The sequence below is a fragment of the Canis aureus genome, chromosome 8, assembly GCF_053574225.1.
Source record: "Canis aureus isolate CA01 chromosome 8, VMU_Caureus_v.1.0, whole genome shotgun sequence".
Taxonomy (NCBI): Eukaryota; Metazoa; Chordata; class Mammalia; order Carnivora; family Canidae; genus Canis; species Canis aureus.
In genome coordinates this window covers 14,645,429-14,666,702 of record NC_135618.1, presented here as the reverse complement: position 1 = coordinate 14,666,702, position 21,274 = coordinate 14,645,429, and the positions used below count along the sequence as shown (strand labels likewise).

General features: G+C 39.8%; 1 protein-coding gene across 12 annotated transcripts in view; it reads left to right on the top strand.

The window, feature by feature from the left end:
• The window catches only part of MCOLN3 (mucolipin TRP cation channel 3), a 45,369-nt gene extending 26,422 nt beyond the window's left edge, over positions 1 to 18,947 (top strand). For 10 of the 12 annotated variants that reach the window (XM_077905261.1, XM_077905266.1, XM_077905265.1 and 7 more), the window contains 10 exons: positions 1,889 to 2,042; positions 4,046 to 4,130; positions 4,212 to 4,308; positions 8,283 to 8,382; positions 11,571 to 11,683; positions 11,767 to 11,916; positions 14,503 to 14,604; positions 14,714 to 14,836; positions 15,692 to 15,898; positions 17,785 to 18,947. In XM_077905261.1, the coding sequence (XP_077761387.1) occupies positions 1,889 to 2,042; positions 4,046 to 4,130; positions 4,212 to 4,308; positions 8,283 to 8,382; positions 11,571 to 11,683; positions 11,767 to 11,916; positions 14,503 to 14,604; positions 14,714 to 14,836; positions 15,692 to 15,898; positions 17,785 to 17,919 (1,266 nt within the window). In that variant the 3' untranslated portion in view covers positions 17,920 to 18,947. The remainder of the gene's footprint in view (positions 1 to 1,888; positions 2,043 to 4,045; positions 4,131 to 4,211; positions 4,309 to 8,282; positions 8,383 to 11,570; positions 11,684 to 11,766; positions 11,917 to 14,502; positions 14,605 to 14,713; positions 14,837 to 15,691; positions 15,899 to 17,784) is intronic. The other 2 variants (XM_077905268.1, XM_077905273.1) reach the window with 2 other exon arrangements.
• Positions 18,948 to 21,274: the final 2,327 nt, after the last annotated feature.

The following is a 21,274-nucleotide window of genomic DNA, read 5'->3' as shown; positions in this document are numbered from 1 at the left end:
AATAGACAAGTCGAGGAAATCATATTTTAATAGGGAGAGATAAGCAGTATATAAGATAATAAACAAGGATATTATTTGTCAGTTGGTTATAAGTATACTATATTAAAAAAAAAAAGCAGGCAGAGTAAATGAATGGAGGTGGTCAGGAGAGGACTCTCTGGTAAATGACAGGTGGACAGGGCAGACCAGAGTGTGGGGAGGTATGCTGTAGCCATCTCAGGGAGGAGCCCTCCAGGGAGAAGGGGTAGCATGAACAGAGCATAGAACAGTTTTGTGTTTTGGGTATCGCTATCCTAAGGGCATTACATGCATTAATTTCACTTATTTCTGTAACAGTCTCATGAGTTCCATATGGAGACTAGACTGTGGTGAAAGGCAGATGGCAGGCAGGAAGACCACTGAAGAGATTCAGCTTGTCAGGGTGAGAGATGAGGGGGTGTGGACAAGGGTGAGAGCAGTGAAGGTGATGAGAGGCAGATTTGGGGTATAATTTGAAAGTAATGCACAATTTTCTGATGGACCAGAAGTGGAGTATGAGAGAAAGAGGCTAAAGGATCATCATTCCTAAGCTTTAGCCTGCAAAGCGGAGAGGCTTATGGAGTCACTGATTAAAAAGGGCATTTTCATGGAAGGAGCTAGTTTTTCTGTTGACACATTTATGTTTGAGATATCTCTTAGACACCAGAGGTGTCCTGCAGGCAGAGTGCTACCCAGTGGAATTCAGTGGAAAGGTCAGGAGATGTAAATTTGGAAGCCATCAGCATACAGATAATGTTTCAACACGGGACTGATTGAGATCACTTATGGAGAGAATGTGGATGAAGAAGTCGAGGATCAAATCCAAGGGCATTCTGAGACGTAGAGTTTGGCGGGAGCAGGATTCAGCAGAGGAGACTGATACTGTGTCCCAGAAGTCAAGTGGAAAAGTATCCTGGGAAAGCACTAGGCTGCATCAAACACATGGGCAGGCTACGTTAAATGAGAACCATGCCTCAGATGTGATAAAATGCTGCTCTTGGTGGGCTGGATGAGGCCTAGCTCAGCATCTATCCCATAAGGCTCAGATTATAAATGATTTATTTCATTTAATTTAGCATGTTTCACATGCATTGTTTCATAGGATTATTTATCTCTGTATCCATCCCATTAAATTGTTAATTCCAAAAGATGGATACTTATCTTTGTATCACTAATTGTGCCAAACAGCATTGTTCATGGTAAGCCATGAAACACTTTTTTTCTACAGAAATCCATTCAGAGTTTTAGGTTGATGATTATTCCTAAGTACCATAAGATCCTCATTTGTAAAATCACATTTTATTTTATTTAGAGGACTCCCTGGGACAAGGGAATATTGCTGTGGAAGTGACTAAACTGTGTTCTTGCAAGGATAAAGAAGAAACAGGTTTTTGGGGGGAGTTATTTTGCATGTTAGCTTCCTATACTTGCCCTTTCCTATATTACAGCAGCAAAGCAGAACCCTGACCTTACAAGAAATAGTTCAGAGATAAAGTTCGTATTCACACTGAACGTAAAAATCAGTTCCTAAACATAGTTCTTTAAAGAAGGAAAGATCCACAGAGACGATGTGCTGTAAGCCTTTAATTTTGTAGACAAGAGACCAGAGGTTCAGAAAACTTGTGACTTGCCCACGCTCATAAAAATGAGACCCAAGCCCAGAACTCTAGTTTGGAAGTACTCTTGGCTGGCTGCTGTCCTGGTGCCCATGATCATGTCCTGTGCTCTGTGTATCACTGTGAATGTGAATGTCTCCACCTAGGACGCAGGTTGGAACCTGCCCATTTCACAGGAGGGGTGAGTAAAATCGTGGCTTCATTTCTGTCTGGCTGGTGTTCCCATCCCATTTTGTTTCTCTTTTCCGTTGAAGTACTTGCTTCTACGCAATACCTCGGTTGGGAATCATGCTTATGAGAACAAGGGGACGGAACAGTCTGCTATGGCAATCTGTCAGCACTTCTACAAGCAGGGAAACATCTGTCCTGGAAATGATACCTTCGACATTGATCCAGAGATTGAAACTGGTGATGTTCTTCAAAAGACTAGAGCTTCTATTTTTTAACTCCTTGATTCACACTTGAAATCAGCAATTTCATCTCTGAAAATGTTCATGTGGTCAGTGCTATTAGGTCATAGCAAGAAACTATGTAGGATTTATTATGTGTTGGGTACTGTGACTTATGATTTTAAAAAGCAACAAGAACAAACCAATAAGGCAAAATATGTTATTATCCTCATTTTATAGAAGAGTAAAGTATGGCTCAGAGTTAAGTGATATGGTCCAGATGGAGCTAGTGAGAGGTGGTGCTGAAATTTGACCCAGGCTATCTGTGCTCTTAGGCACTATATTCTTAGCCTCTGTGTTCCACTGCCTCTTGCACTGGATAAGCCAGTTAAGTACACTTACCTTACAAAACATTGTACCTGCAAATTCGTCATGCATATAAAACTCCCTCCCCTCAACTGCTCATCTCTACTTAAAATCTTTTTTTAATCATTTATTTGTTTATTTTTTAAGATTTCATTTATTCACTCATGAGAGACAGAGAGAGAGAGGCAGTGACATAGGCAGAAGGAGAAGCAGGCTCCATGCAAGGGAGCCTGATGTAGGACTCCATCCTGGGACTCCAGGATCATGCCCTGGGCCGAAGGCAGGCGCTCAACCGCTGAGCCACCAGGTGTCCCAACTACTTAGTATCTCTGATGGTTGGTTCGAGAAGGAACCAGAACCAGGACTTAGAATAGAATGGCTTATTTTATATATATATATATATATATAAAATTTATTTATTTATTTATTTTTTTTAAGTAGGTTCCATACCCAGAGTGGAGCCCAGTGCAGGGCTTTTAAACTCACAACCCTGAGATTAAATTAGCTTAAGTCTTTAAGTTAAAAGTTAAATGTTCAAATGCTTTTCACAATAGTCGCTGGGACATTCTTTGGAGGAGGATAGTAAAGGGTTACAGTACAAATTAGTGAAATCTTCTAAAATACTGTCTTCCTTTTTTTTAAGTGCTTAAGGAGAAATAATATTTAAAAAAATAGGTCCCTTAAATTCAGAAAATTTTATCTTAGGTACTACAAGTGCTTCACGTTTATGCTTAGGATACAAAAAAGAGAGAAGGGACTCAAAGTTTAGGCTCACAGAGGCAGGGAGGAAGATAGCATTCTATAGAAGACTAATGTGAGAGTTCAGGTCTCCTACCCCTTACCCACTCCAGAAATGCTGTAGCCACTTGTGTCTTAAAAATAAATGACTCATTCAGTCAGAGAAAGACAATTACATGGTTTCACTCATATGTTTGAATATAAGAAACAGTGCAGAGGACCATGGGGAAAGGAGGGAAAACTGGGAAGAAATGAGAGGAAGACAAACCATCAGAGACTCTTCACTCTGGGAAAGAAACTGAGTGTCGCTGGAGGGAGGTGGGTGGGGGATGGGGTGGGGGTGGGGTGACAGGGGGATGGGCATTAAGGAGGGCATGTGTTGAGATGAGCCCTGAGTGTTACACCCAATGGATGAATTACTGAACTCTACATCTGAAACTAATGATGTATTAGATGTTGGCTAATCAAATTAAAATTTATTTTTATTTTTTTCTTTTTTAAAAGAAGCAACTCAGAATTCTTCACCCAAATTGCTTCTAAGAGCCTTTTTAAAATTTTTTAAAAAGATTTTATTTATTCATTCATGAGCAACAGAGGGAGAGAGGCAGGGACATAGGCAGAGGGGGAAGCAGGCTCCATGCAGGGAGCCCAACGTGAGACTCGATCCCGAACCCTGGGATCACGCCCTGAGCCAAAGGCAGATGCTCAAGAGCTGAGCCACCCAGGTGCCCCCGAATTAAAATTTAAAAAAGAAACAACTCATTGTAACCAAGTGGTACTGACGTTTAGCTTTTAAATCTGAATTCAGAAGAATAGTAGAATCGGAATATCTAGTCTTAAATGCTCTATCCTTTCAAGATGCAGGTCACTTCTTTATTTTAGGCTCTGTGCGTGACATTGTGCTCCTTTCCATGGCAGAGTGTTTCTCTGTAGAGCCAGCTGAGCCTTTCCACGTCGGAACACTGGAAGAAAATAAACTCAACTTAACGCTGGACTTTCACAGGTGAGGGAGGCAGGTGGGAGGGCAACCTCTGTGTCTGTGCGCATAGGTTTCCGCTGCACTAAAGCCTCCCCTGTCCCCTAGACTCCTCACGGTGGACCTGCAGTTTAAGCTGAAGGCCATTAATCTGCAGACCATTCGGCATCACGAGCTCCCTGACTGTTATGACTTTACTCTCACTGTAAGTGTGGGCTGGGCTGAATTTGGTTCCAGTCCCTGAATTTTTGAAGAAAAATTGTTTGACTTAGTTACACGCTTCATCTACCTGTATTAAAGCATGGTCAAATGTATGGGATGTCTGCACTTGAGTGTGCAGAGAGGAAGCGTTGGTATAGCTGCCTTTATTTCGTGATGGTACCTCGTTTACTTCTTAATTATCCTCTGTACCTCAGTGTAGGTTCTGGGAGGGCAGGGCCTATGCCTTGTTCGGTGCCTGGCACAGGGGAGGTGTTCAAATATAAAGGAGCAGAGGCTTCTGGGTTCTCTATAGTTGGCCCTTACCAGTCTGTGGCTGTCGGCTTACGGTCATTGCCAAGAGTTCTTGCTGCTGAGGCTCCTCACTGCAGGGGTGTGCGGCCTGTGGGTTATTGTTTGCAGTACCTTCCGTGGGCTGTGTCTGGATGCTCTGGCTCCTCCCCCTTCAGCACACGCTGTCGCATCTTTGTTCTCTATATTCCAGTGGCACGTGGAGCTATTAATGCTCTCTAGAGAGCACAGGATGCCTCTCTTGTGAGTTGATCACCTCATTAGGCTCAGGGTCAGTAATCCAATGCTGAGTGGGGCATATGTGGAACTGCATTTGATACAACTTGCCTTCATACGGTCCAGATTGCTGTTGCTTCGGCAGTACTTCGTACCAGAGCTACGTTCATGATATTCAACTAATTGGCTATGAGAAATCGAGTTTTCAGAGGTTGAGGTTAAAAAAGTTTCAGAATATAGTATAATTAATAATTATTCATATCATTTAACAGGAAAAAACACTAATACTATAAGACTATTTTGTATTAGGCTACAAATTTTGATCCTAATATTAGTCAAGAAGTTATGAGTTTTCAATATTACTTGATTTTTAAAAAAAGTGAGCCACTGTCCACAGTCTTCTCTCTTGTCCCTCCTCTCCCTTACCACCCCCTGTACCACTCTCAAACTGAGAGTCACCTTTCAGAAGTTTTATCATTCTCAAGGCTCAGTTCAACTGATCTCCTCTTTGTGGATTCTTTTTGTGATGCTTCAGATAGGAACACATACTATGCTCTGAACTTCAGGGTTTTATTTTTATATATATATTTTTTTTAAGATTTATTTATTTATTTATGAGAAAGAGAGAGAGAGAGAGAGGCAGAGACACAGGAGGAGGGAGAAGCAGGCTCCATGCCGAGAGCCCAATGTGGGACTCGCTTCCGGGACTCCGGGATCGCGCCCTGGGCCAAAGGCAGACGCCAAACCACTGAGCCACCCAGGGATCCCCCTTTGGTTTTGTTTTTATATTTTATGTAGGCTCACCCACCTTCTCTTTTGTTTTGTGCATTTCTAGGCTTTTATCATCAACTCTACTAGATTGAAAGCTCCTGGAAGGCAGGAATCATTTTACTAATCTCTGCATCCCTCAAAGCACATAGTAGATGACTCAAATACTTGTGGGATGAATAAATGAAACATTTGTAAAATGTAGGCCCCTTCCCATGACTCAGTACAGTGATGAGAGCAACCTGGCCTGTTAGCTGCATGCAGCTGTTCTGTTTTTCCTGTTATTGCAGATTCAACCCAAGCTATGCCTGTGCATTGTGGATTTAGTGTTGTGTCTCACAGAACTATAGTAGAACTGATGCCCTAGAGGGTGGTTTAATAATAGTTCATGTTTACTTATAACTTTATGGTTATAACTTTATGGTTATAAGTAAACATGAACTGGGGCACTATATGCTGATTTAAAATGCAGGGGCTTTGGAATCAGGCAAGCCTAGATTTTAATCTCGTTCACCAGTTAGTAGCTTATAACTTTAGGCAAATTACTTAATTGGTTTGAGTTCCAGTTTTCTCATTTGTTAAAACAGAATTAATGCCCACCTACCTAACAAAGTTGTGAAGACATCTATCTGTTATTTGTCTACCTATCTAATATACTTCATATATATGAAATATATAAAGGACCTCCCTTAGTACCTGGTATATAACAGCTATTTATGAAACTTTCCTGGGTGTGCCTGTAATTTGGATTCATCATGTAAAAATAATGCATTAACATTCATTCATAGCGGTTTAACATATTCTTGCATCATGTATTTTGAAACTATTAGGTATATAAACATCTAGGATTCTTGTGTTCGTTTGAGGAACTAACTCTTACATCATTATGAAATGGTACTTTTTATGCCAGGAATATTCTTTGCTCTAAAATCTACTTTGTTTGACTTTAATATAACTACCCCAGCTTTCTTTTAAGTAGTGTTCCCCACTCTTTTGATATTAAGGTATTTGTGTCTTATGTTTAAAGTGGGTTTCTTTCTCTAGACAACATAGAGTTAAGTCTTGCTTTTTTCTGTGCTATCTAATCTGTTCTTAATCCCATCCATTATTTTTTCTTCTTTGTTTAAAGAATTGAACTTCTTTGGAGCCCTCCTGAGATGTGATTGACATTGAGCCAAAGTGTATTTACTCAGCAGATATTTAGTGAGCACCTACTATTTGTAAAGCCCAGAGACTGTGTGGGGAAAAGTATGGGTTCTCCTTGGCAAAGATTTCTGACTCATTCAAATAATATGAAGCATCTTTCCTTTGTGAGGCCATGGGCTGGGTCCTCCAGCAGCTGTGGAGGTATGCGACACTGACAACACTTTAAGTTGCTTGTCAAGGAAAGATGCTTACAGTCCAACATGAGAAACGGAGTGATCAGACTCACCAAATTTATTTGAAAATTTATATCTGCAGGCATGTCTGGTTACCCCACATGAAGAAGCTTCAGTAAAACTCATTTAAATGGCAGACTTTTTTGGTTTTTTTTTGAGAGAGAGAGCACAAGTGGGGGAACAGCCGAGGGAGAGGTAGAAGCAGGCTCTCTGTTGAGCAGGGAGCCCAGCAGGGGCTCAGTCCCTGGACCCCGGGGACATGACCTGAGCTAAAGGCAGATGCTTAACTGCTTAACTGCCTGAGCCCCCCAGGTACCCCTAAATGGCAGACTTTTGAAAGGATGTTTTTCCTTTAGGACTTGAGAGAGGAGGCACTAAAAACAAGCTGAACAAAACCAAAACTTATCTCCTTGCTTTCCCTATCCCGATAAGGGGAAAGTGGAGAGAGCTAGAAGGGGGAGACAGTAGGAATATGAAAGTTGTTCTGGTGTGGCTTTGTCCTGCTGGGTGCCTGATGTCCTGAAGTGGTGATCCTTGAAGCAAGACACAGCTGTTGACTCCCTGGCACCACATCCTTTTTTATATATGGTACTAGAGTGACTAAGAAATCTAGGTCCAGGGAATCCCTGGGTGGCTCAGTGGTTTAGCACCACCTTCGGCCCAGGGCGTGATCCTGGGGTCCCGGGATCGAGACCCGGGTCCGGCTTCCTGCATGGAGCCTGCTTCTCCCTCTACCTGTGTCTCTGCTTCTCTCTCTCTCTGTGTCTCTCATGAATAAATAAGTAAAATCTTAAAAAAAAAAAAAAAAAAAAAAAGAAAGAAAGAAATCTGGGTCCAGAATGAAAACCTCCATCTGAAATGTTCCAAGCCTGAGATAATGAACTTCTGTCTTAGTAAGAATTATAACAGCACTGACGAATTATCGCCAGCCGAGTCCCTGGGTGGTGGGGAAAAGCATACTTGTATCAGCTCTTGTTCATACCAAGAGGACATCTAGAGGTAAAGAGGAGAGAGATCTCTTGTTTTATGAGTTGTCCAGGGCTGGAATACTGTCCTAGAAATATAGGATATTAGAGACTAAAAGATCTCAACCGAAGATCTTGTTCAACTTTCTCATTTCACAGAGAAATAAAGGGCATTTCCCAAGTTGAACAGAGTTAGCATCAGCTCAGGGATGAGAGTCTGAGATGAGAATCTGTGTGGGTATCCATTCACCTTAAAAGATTTGTTTCTTAATTAATATATAGAGACGTCTTGACTTTAAAAACTATAGCTGTGTTTTTGACACTTTTCCTGTTCTTCACAGATAACATTTGACAATAAGGCCCATAGTGGAAGAATTAAGATAAGTTTAGATAATGATATTTCCATCAGAGAATGTAAAGACTGGCATGTATCGGGATCAAGTAAGTGGTGAATTTTACTAGTTTTGAAAATGGTTACTAAATAAAAGAGCTATTAAATTACTGGGATATGTGGAGCAACAAATGAAAGAATTAGAGCATTCTCAAGTTCCTAATTCTCTGCAAATAGATCAACTCATTGTAGGGATCTGGTGTTCCAGGCAATTCGTAAGTTATTAGTAATTGAAATGACTTTTACTGACCTCTACATGTGCCCTCACTGGCCCAGTTCTTACCAAAAAGTGCACATGACCCCCCAGGAAAAAAAAATCACATATGCCCAAAGTAATATTTATTGAGCGCTTACTGCATAAGAACTTCCCCCTACATTTTAATACTTTTAAAATTTCCTCGAGATAAGCAGCATCCCTATTTACACAAACTAAGAACCTAAGGCTTAGAAGTAAATCTTGGTGCCAGTAGTCATTACAGCCAGGGAGAAGTCAGGCTCACCTTGAAGCATCCCGCACATTATATTTATATTTAGGAATGAGGAAAGTGCCCATTCTTGGAAATATGGATATGGACATGCATTCAGCTATAGTCTAAGTACCATTGAGAATTTTGGGGCTGAACTGGAGAAAATTGACTGGAAAAGAATGTATCTGTCTCATTTTCTAGCTCCTTTGTTATGTTATACTGGACTACGTCAGGGGTTCTTGGATTCTAGTGAGCAGAAGAATCAAGGCAAGGCAGTCCACAGGTCTGGGGTGGGACCTAGGATTGTGCAGGTCATCCTTTTCCATGCAGTACTTAGAAAATCATTGCCTTACGGCTTCCTGTTCGTGGATTCACAAAGTTCAGAAGTGGTAATGAGATAGTAAGGAGAAATGAAATTAAACTTCTTCATTCTGGTGTTTTTTTTTTTTTTTCACTATTAGGTAACTTCAAATATATGAGGCTCTTGAATCACAAATTTCACTTCAACTATAAAATTGTTTATTTGAAAGACAAGCCTGTTATATCATCTGTAACCATTGCAATACTCCTCCACAAACTTTAGAATAGAGAAAATGAGAGCATATGAAGGTACCTGGCACTCAGGCTTTCTCTCAAATGTTTCTTAGTTTTTAAGTTTTTCTAAAGTAGATATAGACATTTTGGTAACAATTATATGCCCTTTGGCCAATATTAATGGAATGCTTCATTATAGAGTTTTGAACTATAGAACTATAGTCTTAAGTGCTTATCTTTTTATCAGTCTACCTTGTCAAACAAAGACAAGCTCTGTAGCACAGCACATGACAGCGGAGACCTCTGCTCACCTTCTTCACCTGGCTCTAATCATGGTGGCTAGCACTTTGTGCTTGAAATTCTCAGGAATCTCTACGTGGGTGGCTCCGCCTTGTCACTCAGGTCTCATCTGAGACCGGCTGCAGCTTACAGTGCCTTCTAAATGAGCCTCTTCTCCCCATTCCCCTACACCAGCCTCTCTCACTTACACCAGTGGTTCTTGAACTTCAGTGTCATTCGAGAGAGCTTGTGAAAATGTGGTTTCTGATTCAGTGGATCTAGGGTCGGGCTAGAGAGTGTGCATTTCCAACAGTTCCCAAGGGATGCCAAGAACCACTAATACAGAGTGACAGATGCTGGAGACAGACTGCAAAGGGTTGAATCCTGACTCTGCCACTTACTGGCTATGGAACCTTGGGCAAGTTTCTTTGACCTCTTTGTGCATCATTTTCTCACCTGCCAAGTGGGGGATAACCACACACACCCCTTTATTGGCGTTGTTGTGAGGATCAAATGCATCAATACATATAAAGTGCTTAGGACTATGTGTGGCATAGCAATACCTGTTAGTTATTATGCTTTATTTTCTTCATATCACTTACTCCTGTCTGAAAGCATTGTGTTCATTTACTTGTTTACCTCCCTGCATGTCGCACTGCAATAGAATAGAAGTTCCACAAAGTCGGGGTTCTATCTTGGTCACCACTTGGTATGCATTCAGCTATAGACTGAGTATTCTCAACATCTATGAAAATACCTGACACACAGTGGGCTCTTAATAAATATTTTACACCCAGATAGTATATTTTAGTAAAATGTGCAGGAAGGCTAACTGTATTAAGAACAAAATACCATAGGCTGATAATTAAAGATCTATTATTGATGGTTGTAGTAGTTTTTAAAAGAAGGAATTTTTAAGACAAGATTTTATTTATTTGACAGAGGGAGAGGGAGCATAAGCAGGGGGAGTGGCAGGTAGAGGGAGAGGCTGGCTCTCCACTGAGCAGAGATAGGGGGCTCAATCCCAGGATCAGGACCTAAGCTGAAGGCAGATGCTTAACCAACTGGGCCACCCAGGTGCCCCTAAAAGAAGGAGTTTTAACTTTCTTTAAATACTCATGGGGAACACTTACCAGTTGTTTTTGCAGAAAGAATGTCTGAACTATCTAAATTATTCCAAAAAGCAAAGTGAAGGGTTCCGATAAAATTTGAAAATGTTTCTAAAGGATGCAGAAAGGCCTGAATCAGTGGAATGGCTCATCATATTTTTTGAACAAGAGATTCTACATTATGTATATGCCAATTCTCCCCTAATTTATACATTTAACATGAGTCCCCCCAAAAAAATTACCAGTAGGATTTTTATTGGAATTTAACATCTGATCCTAAAGAATATATGAAAAACTAAGCAAGAACATCCAACAAAAATTCCAGAAAAGAGCAATGAGAGTTATTTGTCTTAGGCATTAAAACACACAAAAACATCAAAAGGGTAAAATATGGTACTTGAATACATACAGTAATTTGGCAGCTGATACGGATGGCATTTCAAATCATTGGGAATAGGATTTAGTCTTTTGATTGCCAAAAATAAAAGATTGTTAATTTCCAACAGTGGAGAAGATGTGGAGTTATGTGTCAGTGTGTACACTGGTACGATCTTTTCAGAGGACAATTTCTTAGAATTTCTTTTCAGAATTATGTATATGCCTTACCCCAACAATTCCACCTTTATATATTCATTTGCCTAAAGAATCATGTGCACCTGTGCATAGAGAGGATTTGGAAAATTGTTGTAGCAGAAAAAACAGATTACAATCTGAGTGTCCTTGTAAATGTTAAATATCTGTATTGTGGTATGTAATGCAGCAGTTAAAATAAATGAAAGAAAATAAAAGAAGTAGAGGTCACCATATTGATGTTCCGCTGCATAAGCAGGTAATGCTCTTTCCTTCCAGTTCAGAAGAACACTCACTACATGATGATCTTTGATGCCTTTGTTATTCTGACATGCTTGGCTTCACTAACCCTGTGCCTTCGATCTGTAATTAGAGGACTTCAGCTTCAACAGGTAGGGCTTCTCGCCCTCTAGAAATGCTTCGGCCACTGTGATTGACAGAGAAATTCACTGTGCCTCCCCTCTTTTCTCTAAAGGAATTTGTCAATTTTTTCCTCCTCCATTATAAGAAGGAAGTTTCTGTTTCTGATCGAATGGAATTTGTCAATGGATGGTACATTATGATTATTATTAGTGACATGTTGACAATTATTGGATCAATTCTGAAAATGGAAATTCAAGCTAAGGTAAATTTTTTCCATTTATACCATGATTAGTATCAGATTTGCACTAATATTTTTCCAGAATGTGAGAATTTGCAGAGTAAATGGTTTCTTTCAAACGTTATGTTGAGTAAACTTCAAATCAGTAGCAGTCTCTTAAATCTTGTCAGGAAATCTCTTCATGATTCTTTAGGCACACAAGCCTCCGTGTCAGAATCATTTGGGGATCTGGTAAAAATGCTCCGTGTTAGACTGACTGAATCTGAGCTCTGGGAGTGGGCCAGTGAATTCTTACCCCATGGAAACTAAGGTTTCACAAGAAATGCTAGAATCTTCAACAACAACAAAAAAAGTAGGACTGGGAGTGAAAGTGAAACCCACCTACTACTATTTGAGTGCTTGCAGTTGCTGCCCTTTTCTTACTTTGCCCATTGATAGGCTATAAGGTTTTCCATTTTTTAAAGAGTTTATTCATTCATTCATTCATTCATGAAAGAGAGAGAAGGGAGGGTAGAGTGAGAAGCAGACTCCCTATTGAGCAAGGAGCCAGATGCAGGACTTGATTCCAGGACCCTGAGATCATGACCTGGGCCAAAGGCAGATATTTAACCAACTGAGCCACCCAGGTGCCCCCCCAAGGTTTTCCATTTTATTTTATTTTATTTTATTTTATTTTATTTTATTTTATTTTATTTTATTTTTTATTTTATTTTATTATTTTATTTTAATTTTATTTATTTTTTATTTTTGGTTTTCCATTTTAAATTAGGATTAACTTAGCCTAGAAATCAGTTGTACCTCCAAAGCAAAAATCAAATGAAAAAAACAAAAACCCACAACCCTATATTGTTCAAACTAACCTTATTCAAATTTATATTTTTCATATTTTTTTCTTTTCCGAAAACTCTAAAACCCCTGCCCCATCCTCACTGTCCACTGATGACCTTCTTTCTATTTCACAAAAAAACAAGAAAAAAATAGAAATTCCACTACCTCCCACTTCATTTATCTACCTACCAGCATCGGTTCTCTACAGCACCCTTCCCATTAGCATGTTCTTTCTTCTTTTTAAGAGACAAAAATCTCAACCTAGTTTCCATCTAGCTACTTCCCTATTTTTTTGGCTCCCCTTTATATAGCAAAAGACCTCAAAAGAGTTGTTAATCTTGTTTCTAATTCTGCTCCTCCCATTCTCTATAATATCTGTTCCAGTCAGGCTGCCCTGCCACTCTGCAGAAAAATGTTCCTTCCAATGACCACCAGTGCTGCTAAGTTAAATAATCCATTATTTATCCTCATCTTGACCTATCAGCACATTTTAACACTGCGAGCACTCCCTTTTTGATGATGCACTTTTTCACTGGGCTGTCACCCGGTTTCCCTCCTACATCACAGGCTGGTATTCTGACTCTCTTTGCTGGCTCCTTCCCACCTCTCCAACAGACTGAAGTGACAATGCCTGAAGGTGCAGTGCTTGCACATATTCTCTTTCCTACCACTATCTGGGTGATCTCATCCTGTCCCATGGCTTTAACTAGTAGCTCTCTACCATTGATTTTTATTTCATTGATTTCTAAATCTATATCTCTAGGTTAGAATTCTTCCCTGAACTCTGATCTCAAATATCCTACTGTTGATTCCACATCTTCATTTGATGTCTACTTGGCTCCTCAAATTTAACATACCTAACACAGAACCCCCCAAATTTCCACCTCTATGGCCCAAACCTGCTTCTTCATAAAGTCTCCGTTTCTGATTTCAGTTAATGGCAACTCTTTTCAGTAGCTCAAGACAAAAGCCATAGATGCATCCGTGACTCTTCTCTTTCACTAATCCCATCTCCCCTCCATCTAATCCAAGAGGAAATCCTAGCAATCTATCTTCAAAAATCGCCTCTTTGCCTTCACCATGACCAGGCTGGTTCTAGCCACCATCAGCTCTTATCTATATTATTGCAACAGCCTTCTCACTCTTCTGACAATCTGCTCTTAAACCATAGCAGCCCAAATGGGATCATATCACTCCTGTTCAGAGCTTTCAAATCTCCCCAGCCTATCAGATTGAAATGCAAAGTTGTTAAATTACCCATGAGGCCCTAAACTACCTACCCCCTTACATCTATGACTCTACTCTGCCTGCTTGCTCACTCCAGCCTGCCTCCCTATCTTGCCAGGCACCCTCCTACTGTGGGGCCTTTGCACTAGCTAGTCTCTGTGCCTGGAACACTCACTCCTCTCCTAGATTTTTGCTTGGCTTGCTCCCTCACTGCCCTCAGGTCTTTGTTCAAATATCACCTTTTTAGTGAGACCTTCCTGACCAGCCCTATTTAAAATGCAGCCCAATAGCCATTCTTTCTCCCCTTCCCTGGATTTTCTCAACACTTACCATCAGCTGAGGTATTGAGGGTTTTATTAATTTATTTCTATTACTTTTCCCCACATACACTAGAATGCAGCTTCATGGGGGAAGGAAATCTTGTCTCTTTATTCACGTATTTGTTCTCAGCACCTAGAACAATGTGCCTGATTCATATCAACCCCCAAAATATTTTTTGCCCAAATGAATTCTGTTAAATAATCTCTTTTCCTCCCCTGCCCCGCTCTGTTTTAGAGTCTAACAAGTTATGATGTTTGTAGCATACTTCTTGGGACTTCCACCATGCTTGTGTGGCTTGGAGTTATTCGATACCTCGGCTTCTTTCAGAAGTACAATGTAAGGATTCCACGGATCGCCACGCTGTTGCCATTCCTATCTTTCTGAGTTAGTGCACTGCTTTGGCTGAGGAACAAGTGGATTCTAATGGCCTCTCTTCCTTTCCTAGCTCCTTATTCTGACCCTGCAGGCAGCACTGCCCAGTGTCATCAGGTTCTGTTGCTGTGCCGCTATGATTTATTTAGGCTATTGCTTCTGTGGATGGATTGTGCTGGGGCCGTACCATGATAAGGTACCAATAAACAACTTTTTCCTGTTACTATTAAGTTCCTACATTAGTGCCAGGGGCTTGTTAGCCCTTTAAAATGAACTCCTTCTATTTTGTGACTCAGTCTGAAAATGTCGAAGGTAGTATTATCTGGTGCCATGTTTATAAACTGGTAAGGTGTGACCAACTTGAGAGAATAATTGATTCACTCAACTACCTCACCTCCTCTCCTGGAATGTATCAGATAATTATGTCTTTGGTTAGTTAGTTAGTTAGTTAGTTAGTTAGTTATTTCCACCAATGAGGTCAAGACTAGATTCATCAATATATATTAGAGTAGGCTATTTAGGCAAGACTTGGAAGTGTGACCTTATTAAAAAAGGTAGTATAGGGAGAAACTTGAAGAAATATTTGAAAATTTTGTTAACAGAGTTATAGTCTTGATTGTAATGCCATTACCCTAAATGGAATGAACTTTCAAATAAGAAGTATGAACATGCATGCTTAGGACTTGGGTATCTCTAGTGTTTCTAGAAGGGTTCAGAGGTTTTTCTAGGATCTCTTTCTATGTAGGTCAAGTGGGCGGTAAGACTTGACTCAGAAAAGCACTTAAGGTGCAGCCTAGCCCCTTCTGCTTCAATTCAAGCTGTCCCATTAAGGGGAGCCTCAAGAAGGAGCTGGTCATTCCAGGAAAAATAGTAGATGTTATAGAGGTTGTGTATACCACACAGCAAATGCTTATAGTTACGTGAGATTAACTACATAGTTTGCAGCAGCAACTTGAGATATCTGGTCCCATTATTTTATGATGTCATGAACAAAACCTCCACTGGAAAGCTACATGGAAAAAAGTGAACTTTTTCTCTTTTCCTTTTCTAGTTCCGTTCTCTGAACATGGTCTCTGAGTGCCTTTTCTCTCTGATAAATGGAGATGATATGTTTGCCACATTTGCAAAAATGCAACAAAAAAGTTACTTGGTCTGGCTGTTTAGCAGAATTTATCTCTACTCATTCATCAGCCTCTTTATATATATGATTTTAAGTCTTTTCATCGCACTGATCACTGATACGTATGAAACAATTAAGGTAAGTTCATAAAGAGCCGTAAGTAGCAGCATTTTCCCAGAACTTGTAGAATGGCAATAAAATAGGGTACCTAGAGGGAAGAGAACTGATAGAATGTTCATTTTTTCAGGGTAGAAAAGAAAGACTTCAATTTTATTTTTTTTAAAGATTTTATTTATTTATTCATGAGAAACACAGAGACAGAGGCAGAGGGAGAAGCAGGCTCCATGCAGGGAGTCCAATGTGGGACTCGAACCTGGATCATGGGATCAGGACCTGAGCCCAAGGCAGATGCTCAACCGCTGAGTCATCCAGGCGTCCCAGACTTCAATTTTAGATACTGAGACACAGAAATGAAGAATTAGAATTTGTAGAATGTTGAGAGTTTTGTCTCTCAACAAGTAAGATTTTTCAAACAAACTTCTAAAATTTTATTAGAATTATAAAGACCAGGGGTGCCTTGCTGACTCAGTCAGGAAAGCCTGCGACTCTTGATCTTAGGGTCATGAATTTAAGCCCATGTTGGGTGTAGAGATTACTTAAAACTTAAAAAAAAAAAAAAAAAAAAAAGACTTCTAAAAATCAGTAGGCATCGGGTGAACAAAATATATGGCATTTCAAAATTTTATTTTTTAAATCTAATTTTCATAGAGAAAAATTGAACTCTTAGTTTGGAGCATGCTATGACTGAACCCATACTCTTTGCAAGGCCCTGTCTGGGACCATCCCAGAGGCCTGGTCTCTAGAAGAGTGAAGGGATTGATATATCATGTACTAGCCGGGTATGCTTTATACATGTCAGAAACATGATTTGAAAAACTGTCACTTAGATGGGATATTTTAAAACTCAGTTTGAGCCCTTTGAAATATGGAAAGGCAGGGTAAATATCCATATATATTTAAGTTTCTAATAACTTTATGCTATTAGGTATACTATTAGCATAGACACTTCCACTTGCGGACTTTCTGGGTGAGAGGGCTGATGAAACATGATGTCATACAAATGGTCCTAGGGACAAAGTGAAGGTTGGCAGAAGTTGATGGGTTATGAGTTGATAATTATGAATACCTTGCTTATGAAGCGAGGACCATGACTTCATTTTTACTGAATTAGAGGGCTCCCTGCGTGGAGCCTGCTTCTCCCTCAGCCTGTGTCTCTCTCTGTGTCTCTCATGAATAAATAAATAAATAAAAGCTTTACTGAATTAGATTTTTAGAACCAACCGTCCTCAGTACTTGCTTGGCAGATGTGTGCTTAGAGTCACCAAAGCCACTGGGAAAGGTTGTAGTACCTGTCCAGATCCCTCCCCACTGTGCTCTAAAAATTCACTGCCTTTAGCTTTGCATGCAGAGAACTACATGTTATTTAAGGGTGATATCTTAGGTCTCAAAGAATAGTAATATGAGTTGACATGTCTTGATGATACAAGTCTGAGACTCACTGTTTAGTTGTTTACCTCTTTCCATGAGCTCAGAGCACCTGTCAGGTGGGCAAGTGATGGCAGATCCTCTCTGGTCAGGGCATGTTCTAGAGATCTTAGACCCCCAAAGTGATGCTAATACAGGCCCTTAAATACACCTGTCTGTCTGAAAGGGAGACTTCAAAATGATGTGCAGGCTGGATTCCAGCTGGATTTCTGAGCTGGAAAGACAGCTGAGACTCATTTTGGGTTGAACCAGACCCACAAAAGAGCCTCTGAGGACACTGCAGAATTCTAGACCCACTTTTCCTTAGCTAGACCGAAGAATGGCTCTAGAGGCAATATCTCCCTGAAAATACTTGGCAGTGACTGAACTATCCCCCTAGAAAGATCCCCCTCCCTTGCCAAATATTGAATTTGGAATAAAACTGTTTTCAAGGGACTTATTCATGAGAGCATTTTTATCCCCCTTATTCTTCCATGTAGCATTACCAACAAGATGGCTTTCCAGAGACTGAACTTCGTACATTTATATCAGAGTGCAAAGATCTACCCAATTCTGGAAAATACAGATTAGAAGATGACACTCCAATATCTATATTCTGCTGTTGTAAAAAGTAGCCATCAGATTAATCTGTGCTCTGGAGGGAAATATACAATATAGCTGAGTGGGAAGCTATATGGATATTTTAAGATCAGGTGTTGTATGTTTAAAGACCATTACTTTGAGCAACTGATAGCTGTAATTGATCAAGAACTATTTATACTTTTAAAAGCAACGTTTAATGTCTTTTGCAGCTTTATGTTGGATTTTTTTTAAACTAGCTTTGATGAGAGAAGCTATTGGATTCTTATATCTTGTTTATTTTGCCATAGTTTTAGGATATGTTCTCCATCCCCTTCTTCAGCTCCTATCCTCTTGCATCTAGCTATCCTGACTGGGTTGATTGTATCATCAGGGGAGAACAATGCCTGGTCTGACTTCACACAATTCACCAACCCTGATCTTGACCACTCTCTGGGGTTCGTCTCTGAGAGAGAGGGGGGATGTGGTTGCTGTGTATCAGTAATCATTGTATTTTAAAATCTTCTCTTAAAGGGCAGAGTAAGAAAGAGACAACTATTACCAGCAAACAGTCTAAGATTTGGTCCTGAAGGGCAACTGTTACGCGATGCCGCTTTTAGTTCCAGAAAGGATCAAGTTTTTTAGTATTCATGTATAAGTTTTCTCTCCTTCACTGTTAAAATACGGAGTTAAAGAGTACCCTACATATGTATAAAAATTAAAGTGCATACCAAAGGCATATTCAGTTCTACAGGGATTATTTTAGTGTTTGCATGGCCTTGCAAAAACTCTCTGATGTACTGTGCCCCTCACAGCACATTCAATCTCACAGAAGAGTGTTTTAGGATCAGGAACTGTGATTTTGGGGGAGAGGTTCGAAAACTCACATTAAAAACATTTTGAAAAACAATACTGCTCAAACGTAAAAATAAATGGGAAATATATGCCTTCAAAAGACACAGAAACAAAGTCTCCACCCCTGGATACTGCTGATTAGAATTTCAGGGATTTTTACAACATGTATCTTTGTTTTGTGTGCAAAACATGAATTCAATGGTGTGCAATAAAGGTTTTCTCAAAGCAATCTTTTTTTTTTTTATAAAGGAAACTGGTTTGTTAATTTTTTGTTTTAAAGGTTAAATGAATATAGCTTTGAGACACTGAAGTCTTTTTAACAGAAAGTCAATCATAAAAATGACTCCCAATGCTGAAATGTGAGGTTTTACAATGAGTATAAGCTGGTGTTTCATTTGCACATTGAAATTTGAGATACTTGGAGTTCTCCATTGTAACTACTACTCCATCTACAGTGTTTATCTTTTTATTTAAATTCAATTAATTAACATATAATGTATTACTAGTTTCAGAGGTAGAGTTCAGTGATTCATCAGTCTTATATAATACCCAGTGCTCATTACATCACTGGCCCTCCTTAATGTCCATCACCCGGTTACCCTACCCCCTTCCCCTCCAGCATCCCTCAGTTTGTTTCCTATGATTAAGAGTCTCTTATGATTTGTCTCCCTCTCTGATTTCATCTTGTTTTATTTTTTCCTCTCTTCCCCTATGATCTTCTGTTTTGTGTCTTAAGTTCCACATATAAGTGAGATAGTATGATAATTGTATTTCTCTGATTGACTTCTTTCACTTAGCATAATATCCTCTAGTTCCATCCATGTTGTTGCAAATGGCAAAATTTCTTTTTTTTTTTTAGATGGCTGAGTATTACTCCATTGTGTGTGTGTGTGTGTGTGTGTGTGTGTGTGTATACCATATCCTCTTTATCCATTCATCTGCTAATGGACATCTGGGCTCTTTCCATAGTTTGGCTATGGTGGACATTGCTGCTATAAACATTGGGGTACAGGTACCCCTTCGAATCACTACATTTGTATCTTTGGGATACTCAGTAGTGCAATTTCTGGATGGCCTGGGTGTTTGATAAGTATTTACTTACTGTTGGGGTGCCTGGGTGGCTCAGTGGTTGAGCGTCTCCTTTGGCTTAGGTCCTGGGATTGAGTCCTGCATCAGGCTCCATTCAGGGATCCTGCTTCTCTCTCTGCCTCTGCTTCTCTCCCTGTGTCTCTCATTCATTCATTCATAAATAAATAAATAAATAAATAAATAAATAAATAAATAAATAAATCTATATAAAAAGAATTTACTTACTGTTTATTTTTAAAATAATACCTTGATACCGATCAATAATCTATCACCAATTACAGCTATTGATGTACATGTATCTCTTCTCCGCTTTGTGAAACTAGGAAACTTCTCCAGATTAGGAAAACAATTCAAGATCACTAACTGTTAATTATGTGTCTGTCTGTGTAGCAGCAGTGTGGTGAGAATAAAGGCTTTGGAAACTCAAAGACCTGAATAGAAATCTTGGATCTACTACAAATTGTGTGGATGACCTCAGGGCAGTAACCTAAACCTCTCTGAACTCATTTTCCTCATTTCAAAAGGAGATGACAGTACACAGAGTGCTGAGTGTTCAATGAGATAACATGTAAATCAACCTTCCTACCTAGTGGGAACTCAAGGTTACTCCTGGCCCCTTGAAGTACGGGGCCCTCGCACGTGGTAAACAGTCTTAAAAAACGCACAGTTAACAACGAATTTTCTTTTTAACTACCCACTGATAAGTTATCCAGTAGAAATACTGAAGTTTTAGAAAACACTTACAATGAGTAGTTGGTTGATACAAAAAGAAGTTATCCCAGTTTACAGTCCCCTTCTAAAGGGATTGTTGTCCCTAGTAGAGTCCTAGCATTTTGAGGTTAATAGGGTAGTTCCTTCATGGCAGTTTTTCTTTGAATTAAAAAGGCTTGGAAATTCCTTAGTGTAAAAACTGTGTGTATACATATATATATATACACATATATATGTACATATTTACACAATATACATAAAATATGTCTTGCTTTCCATATACTTCCTCTAACACTTTCCAATCAAGCCAATTCCGTGTCTTTTTCACGGAATCCACATCCTCCCCACAAGAAGAGCCCTGGACAGTTTCCTCTCCGCTTTCTAAAAAGGAACCTAACCAAACCACCCTTGCACCCACCTGTCACCTGTGGGGACTGTACTATGCAAACGGGATCTTCCAAACCCGGGGTGTCCTCACCCAGTGGGCACCTCTAATGAAAAGGACTCTAAAATAAGGCATTTTTGCCTTAAAAGTGACTTTCAAAAGGTCAAGTATGTATATCTATTTACATCATTCTGTCCAATTACCTCAACCTGCAGACACATATTAAAATAATTACCCAGCAGGGTATCCTTTGAGCTAGCGAACTCCAGAAACCTTTTAAATGCTTGCTGAGCCAAATCGCCTGGAACTCGGGACTGGCGCTGCTACCGCGTGGAAAGAGAAACAGGACTCCGCACAAAAGAGGCTGTCGC